Source organism: Mauremys mutica, chromosome 2 (genome assembly GCF_020497125.1).
Source record: "Mauremys mutica isolate MM-2020 ecotype Southern chromosome 2, ASM2049712v1, whole genome shotgun sequence".
NCBI lineage: Eukaryota > Metazoa > Chordata > Testudines > Geoemydidae > Mauremys > Mauremys mutica.
In genome coordinates, this window is record NC_059073.1 from 78,757,956 (window position 1) to 78,764,684 (window position 6,729).

General features: G+C 46.0%; 1 protein-coding gene across 1 annotated transcript; it reads right to left on the reverse strand.

Moving 5' to 3' along the window:
• Positions 1 to 1,485: 1,485 nt before the first annotated feature.
• CATSPERD (cation channel sperm associated auxiliary subunit delta) lies at positions 1,486 to 4,611 on the reverse strand. The gene has a single exon (XM_045006537.1). It carries the CDS (start codon positions 4,403 to 4,405, stop codon positions 2,018 to 2,020), a length of 2,388 nt encoding a protein of 795 aa, XP_044862472.1. The 5' UTR covers positions 4,406 to 4,611; the 3' UTR covers positions 1,486 to 2,017.
• Positions 4,612 to 6,729: the final 2,118 nt, after the last annotated feature.

Genomic DNA, 6,729 nt, shown 5'->3' on the forward strand with positions numbered 1-6,729 from the left:
TCCAGAGTCACAGAACAAACTATTGCCGTTTTTTTTAAATGGACAAATTTTTATTTTTAAATCTAAAGAACATCCATATAATATGCAGGTTAAAAAAAGCAAAAGTTCTGTCCTTATAAGCATAATGAAATAAAGCACCTTATTTGAAGAAACTATATTGTTGCTTCACTTGCTCTAGGCCTAATAAATACAAGAAATCCACAAATGAGCCCTCAGTTAACAACAAATAAAAATGAACAATTTTACTACAAAGATGTAAAGACAATTGTTTAAAATACTTTTGCTATATTAAAATGTTAATTAACATTAAAATACTTTTTCTATAGTCAAGACGATATGAAATGTGCAGACAAAATCACAGTTTATTTCTTAAATGATGAATGTCATGGTTTTTGGTTTGTTTCTGTTGCATGCCACTGTCGTGTTAGCCCATACGTTGTACCCACCAGTAAAGTTTTTTTTAAAATCTATTAATACAGATTTGAAAGGTCCTTGCAAGTGTGTGTGTGGGGTGGGGGAGGGGATTGAGAGTCTCAATGGTGAAGAGTATGAATTGATTATGGCAGTGGACCACATAAAAGTTTCATGGTACATTCATTAAATAGGTAATACTTGGTTGTCCACATGACACAACAGGAAACCACTGGTCTGTCAACTAAAAAAACCTAATTTAATGAACTAACCCAGAGGCCACATTCTGCAACCTTTATTCATGTTAATTCGTATATACTCAGGCTAGTAATCCCATTGAAGCCAAGTGCTATTCAAACTCAATAATGTTTTCAGAATCCATGCAATTCTCTCATATTGGAGAATAATTGTATTTTACTGTTTTGATGGAGAGTTCTTTAGAACCCAATAGAAATGTCAGTATTCTGCCATCCAGCAAATGAAATGGAATGGGATATTAAACTAAAATTAATATTGCAAATGGTGGAAGAGGAGGAAAATCACAACAGGAATGCAAAATAGAGGAAACAGAGGAATCTCTTGGATTTCCATTGACATACTGTCCATGGAACAAGCACTAGCCATGTTCCAAGACAGGGCCGCCCAGAGGGGGGGGCAAGAGGGGCAATTTGCCCCAGGCACCGGGCCCCACAGGGGCCCCCACGAGAGTTTTTCGGGGGCCCTGGTGCGGGGTCCTTCACTCGCTCCGGGGGCCCAGAAAACTCTTGTGGGGCCGGGCCCAGGAGCTTCTTCCGCTCCTGGTCTTTGCCGGCGGGGGGTCCTTCCGCTCTGGGGCAGAAGGACCCCCCACTGGTGAATTACCGCCGAAGCGGGACCCGCCGCCGACGTGCAGCCCGGTCTCCGGCGGTAATTCGGCGGTGGGGAGCCCTTCCGTTCCGGGACCCGCCACCGAAGTGCTCCGAAGACCCGCGGCGCGGGCCCCCCCACCGAATTACCGCCGAAGACCGGGCTGCACTTCAGCAGCGGGTCCTGCTTCGGCGGTAATTCGGCGGCGGGGGGGCCCCCGCCGCGGGTCTTCGGGGCACTTCGGCAGTGGGTCCCGGAACGGAAGGGCCCCCCGCTGCCGAAGACCCCATGCCCCCGGAATCCTCTGGGCGGCCCTGTTCCAAGAACATCCTTACCCTTTTTTGAGAAAAGGGTCAGCTGGATTAGAAGATCCAGCTCTTGAATAGGTTAATATAATTGACTCCATTAACAAAAGGTGACACACTTAAAAGCAATATATTAGCAATAAAATAGATTACTGCATGAAAATGAGAAAAAGAATTGGGAAAGATAAATTAGTATGTTAAAACAGATCTAAAGGAACGTCCACCCTTTAAAGATCTAATCGCTTGGAGTAAAAACATCACTGCTCCAACATCTCTAAAGTTAGAAAACATATAACAGTTCCTTTTACCATTTCCTCTTTCATACATAGGAATTCTTTATTTTAATCAGCCTGCCTCAATGGGGATTATTTCATAAAAAACTAGCCTATTAGAATTCTTAACACTACCCACATCAATTTCCCTGGCCACCGTACTAGGTTTCTAAATGATTATGCTCAAAATACTTTAACTTTGGGGGATTTTTTCATAAGTGATAGTTTATGTAAGAGGTATCCCATCAAAATTGCAATCAGAATGAGAGTCAGAAAAGCTGTCAGTGTTGTCCAAGCATGTATGTAAGACTTTGGGAGGGCACCAGTGACATATACACTGACAGTTGCAGACAGTTCACAGTAACTATATAATTTGTCCACCACAATGGCTTCAAAGATATAAAAGCCATTATAGTGTGAAAAAATTATCTTGTTCTTTTTATTTTGAGCAAGAATTTGATACTTGGCTGAGGGTGATACTAATTTAGGTCCATCATGATTCTCACAGCTTTCATAGTTCATTCTGCTCCATGCAGTATGTGGATTTGGAGAATCTTGCTTTTGTATCAAAGCAGTCCAATTCTGAGGTTGAGAGATACAATTGGCTTCAGCAGCTGTCAAGAGATAATCATAATTATACATTCCATTGACTTCAAACACAACAAAGTCAGCAGAAACATACTCCACAAATGCATCATTTTCCCACAGTTCAAGGATTGGCAGCCAAGGAGTATCATAATACAGCAGAAGAGGACACCCCAGTTTATCATACTCGTATAGAACTTCAAGATCACTTTGACCTAACGCTGGTGTGGCAAGAAAATGTGGGTCATATAAATTGTGGCTGATCGTATAAGTGAAGTTATCTTGCAGCATGCCTTCGTTAAACAGGCCTTTGCTGCATGCTGTTGTGTTTTTAAAAACTTTAATGTGTTTAGTAGGTGGGCAACCTACGTTGATAAGTGCAGACAAAGGCTGCATATCAATGCAGCTGGGTCCTTTGTTGGGGATGTCCACAGTAAGGATAGACATCCCGCCAGAGGGGAAGGTGTCACTGAAATGAGGTTCTGCCATGCCAGAGAAGCACTGCTGTAGTAGCTGCATGTGCAAGCTGTACTTGGTGTTCCCATCATATAAGTACCCATCCTCTGTTATCCGTGCCTGGAACCCTAGCACGTGGGGGTTGCTCACAGTCACCACTGGAAAAGCCCCAGTGCCTGGCTTTGGCACAAACGTGGCACTAAAGTTCAGCTTCTGGTGCATGTCGATATAATGGATCTTATTGTGGAAATGGCCCTTGAGGATCTCAACTGGGCAGGCTTGCAGAGGTGGCCAAAACTCCATGATCAGCAACTGCATGTTCAAGGTGCATTTCTGGAAGTTATAGGCCCAGGAACTATTGGTAGGTACAGGGCTCAACACGGTTAGCATCCCTACTTTGTCAAACATCAGCGCGGCATTGCACAGGCCTTTCTGGCTGCTGTTGCGCTCTCCAAGCTGCACCATAGTTGTGGAGACCATGTCTAGGCTGCCATGGAAGAGCCGATGGTCCTGGGTCAGGGCTGCAATCTCAGTGTTGCTGATGGTCACGTGACAGAGGCCGCCGCCAGGGAAAGGAAGGGAGGTTCTGGAAAACACCTTTGTCTGCATAAGCACTGGCTCCACAACCAAGCCATTACTGGAGGAGATCAGCAGCGTGTCTTTGGTCCAGAAGATGGTGAAGCCCCACAGGTAAGGGTGTTGGATACCGTGGACATCAGGGCCCCCTGTGGACTTCAGGTTGAAACCCATGGAGTTGTGGCTGTACATGTGGCTCATGTTGCTCCCGGTGTATGAGAAATAGGCTCCTCCTCCTTTCCCCTCCCCACCACTGTGGGTGTGATTGATGAGCAATCCAGTCTGGGAAAGGGAAACAAAATTGTAGACACCAAGCAGCACCCCTTGCAGTTCTGGGCTCAGCTTCAGAGCAGTGAACGTGTGGCCTCCATCCTCTGACCGGAAGATGTGGCTTTTGGAGGCTGAATGCCCAGTCTCATAGGCAAAAATAGTCATACTGATGTCCTGGCAGTCTGGGTCCTGCCCTGGGTAGCAGCAGTGGGTGTTTGAGAGCTTGGCGACCAAGAAATTGATCCCCTGTACTGGGAGCCATTCCTCCTCCCCAGCTATGAAGAAGTAGAGATAGACCCGTCCATTTATCACCATTACTAACTGATCTTCCTTCACAAAGGCTGCAGCACTGACTGAGGCATTTGGGGTCTCTAGCTCAGAAGGGATGGTCAGTGGCAGGAGGCTGGTTTCAAATCCATCTGTGCTGAGGAAAACCTTCTGTCCCAGGTACAGGGCTGGACTGGGGCGTCCCCAAGGGTCACCGTCATTACATGGGTACTGTAGAAGGGAATGTTCAGTGCCGGTGAAACTCAGGACAGTGCCTGACACCTTGTCCCGGGCACTGAAGGACCGAACTGAGTACACTAGCCTCTCACTAATGCATGACCAGGAGGTAATTCTTCCCACTGCAAAACACAGCCACAACCAGAGTTCAGCTAGTGAGACTGGCCAGGAGTGAGGCATTTGTTGTGCTGTTATCAGAATATCCTCGCCTACCAACTTAAGCTGGAGGTTGATACCTCATGCTCCTTGTGGACAACAGCTCAAAATGGCTCCTGGCTCTGCTCCCTCCCTGCTGTAAAATAGAAGGAAGTTCCGAGAGGCAGTTGGTGGCTGGGCTGGGCTATGGGTTGTGTGTGGCTGTTGTTCTGAGTGTTTCCTATACAGTCTCTGTCATGTGTAAATGATGTCTGAGGCTCGCAGTTTTGTGCCTGATTCTACACAACCAACAATGGCCCCTTCTGCTAGATTTACCTCACATTTGCTCCACCCCATTGGGCAACAGCCCTAGTAGTCAGTTGTGCCTAATGCTAATTTTCTTAGGGTTTTGTACATGTCACTGATGCTCATGATCATAGAATCACAGCAACTATGGACAATACCCCCCACCAGTAGTTTCTCGAGTCTCATGCCTTCCCAAGGGGCAGCAGCCCATAATGACCCTAGTGAGCAATGACCCCCAGAGGCTAGTAGCACTGCATTCACCTCAACTGTGCTTCCCTAATCCCTTTGTCACCGTGTCTGGTCTGGGTCACAGCTGAAAATGCCAAATTCAGGACAGACTGTAGGAAACAGGGCAGACACCCCCAAACTGGTGGTGACCTCTAATGATAGAATAAACCAAGACAGTAACAAAAGTGACCTACTGCGTCACTAGTTAACAGGGAGCCAAAACAGTCACCTATAGGCATTCCAGCCCCTATCACCACCCAGATAACTGGACCTTTGTGACGTAAGGTTATTAAAACCAAAAGCATCACATGTAAGGTTTTTCCAGTTCCAGAGAACAAGCCACACACCCCAGGTCCATCTATAGTTCAGATCTTACCAAATACCATGCTGCAGCCTAAACTAAACATTGTTTAATAAAAAAGAAAAGAAGAGAGTTATTAATTGGTTCAAGGAATCCTACACATTACAATTGATTTCAGAGTCTGTAGGTCAGGATATTAGCAGTGATGGTAATTCTGCTAGCTTGCAATAAATCTCTCTGGATCGCACAAGAGAGAGAGAGTGGGGTTGGGGGTGTCATAAATCCTTTTATTCAAAGCTTCCCTTTGCTAGAAATCATAGTCCAGAGATGTGGAGCAGGAATGAAGTCTGAGAATGATGGCACAGTCTGCAATTGATACCCTTAGTCCAGGTGTCTGGAAAGTTACTGGTGCAAACATGGAGTCCTGGGTCACATGTGCCTTGCTGAGTCATGAGACATTCATTGCCTAGGTGCTGCCTGAAGAGACCTCAGGAGGGGTCCCCGGAAGAGCTGATTGTGCTTAATGGGCCATCAAGCAGATTGGCTAGCCAATCTGTTTTGTGCAGGGTTTAAATTCTGAGAGTTTATGTCCAGGAGCTCTCCCCTGCCACTTCCACATCTCTTCAGCACTCCTGGCTTCAGCTGTGGGGTGGGGGTGGGGGGCTTTAGCCCTTGGGGGAGGCACTGGGGCTCAGGGATTTAGCTTGGGGACAGGCGCCATGGCTTGCAGCTTTAGCCCTGCAGACGGGCGGGTGGGGGGGGGCAGGGAGGCTCAGGGCTTCAGCCCCATGGGGTGCACTGGGGCTCGGGCTTTCAGCCCTGCAGGAGGTGGAGGGGCTCCTGCAGGTTTTTTAAAATTTACCTGCACTCGGCTGCAGACAGCTCAGGCTGAATTTAAACTCTGGTCTTGGGGGTGTTACCCAGAAACACAACAGGTTTGAGAAACAAACTCAAAGTTTCATGACTTCATATACAATGATGATACATGCATATAAACAGGATAATCATGCTTTAGCAGACTATAGCTTTTCCAGTGATACCATAACATGACATACTTTGTACAAGATTTATCACAATTGTGCAACATTGATAATACATCAGTGGTGATACATCATTGTAAACATAGTCACCTCTCTTTTAGACAGTGTCACACCTTTTGAAGCTGATCCCAGTGTGAGACTTTGTCCCTCTGATGTGTGTGTGCCCTAGCAGTGCAGCTCACCAACTGCCATGTTAAGATCCCTCTTTGGACTGAGTGGCTCTTATTGTTAGATTTATTGGTGTATTTCCCCAGTCACTTTTGATTTTATTACTGGATTTTTGCCGATTTTATTACTGGAAATAAAGTGGCGTCATGATGCTCTCTTGGGCTCCTTGAGCCAGCTGTATTAATAGTTGGGGAGGGGAGGGTTACTGGTGAAATATAATTTTAACAGTAACATTGAAATATTTTTGAAAGAAAAACTGAAGATTTAGCACTTGCATCTGGATGTCTGAAATGGCTATAGGGTTAAGTATCATTGCTACAAAACTC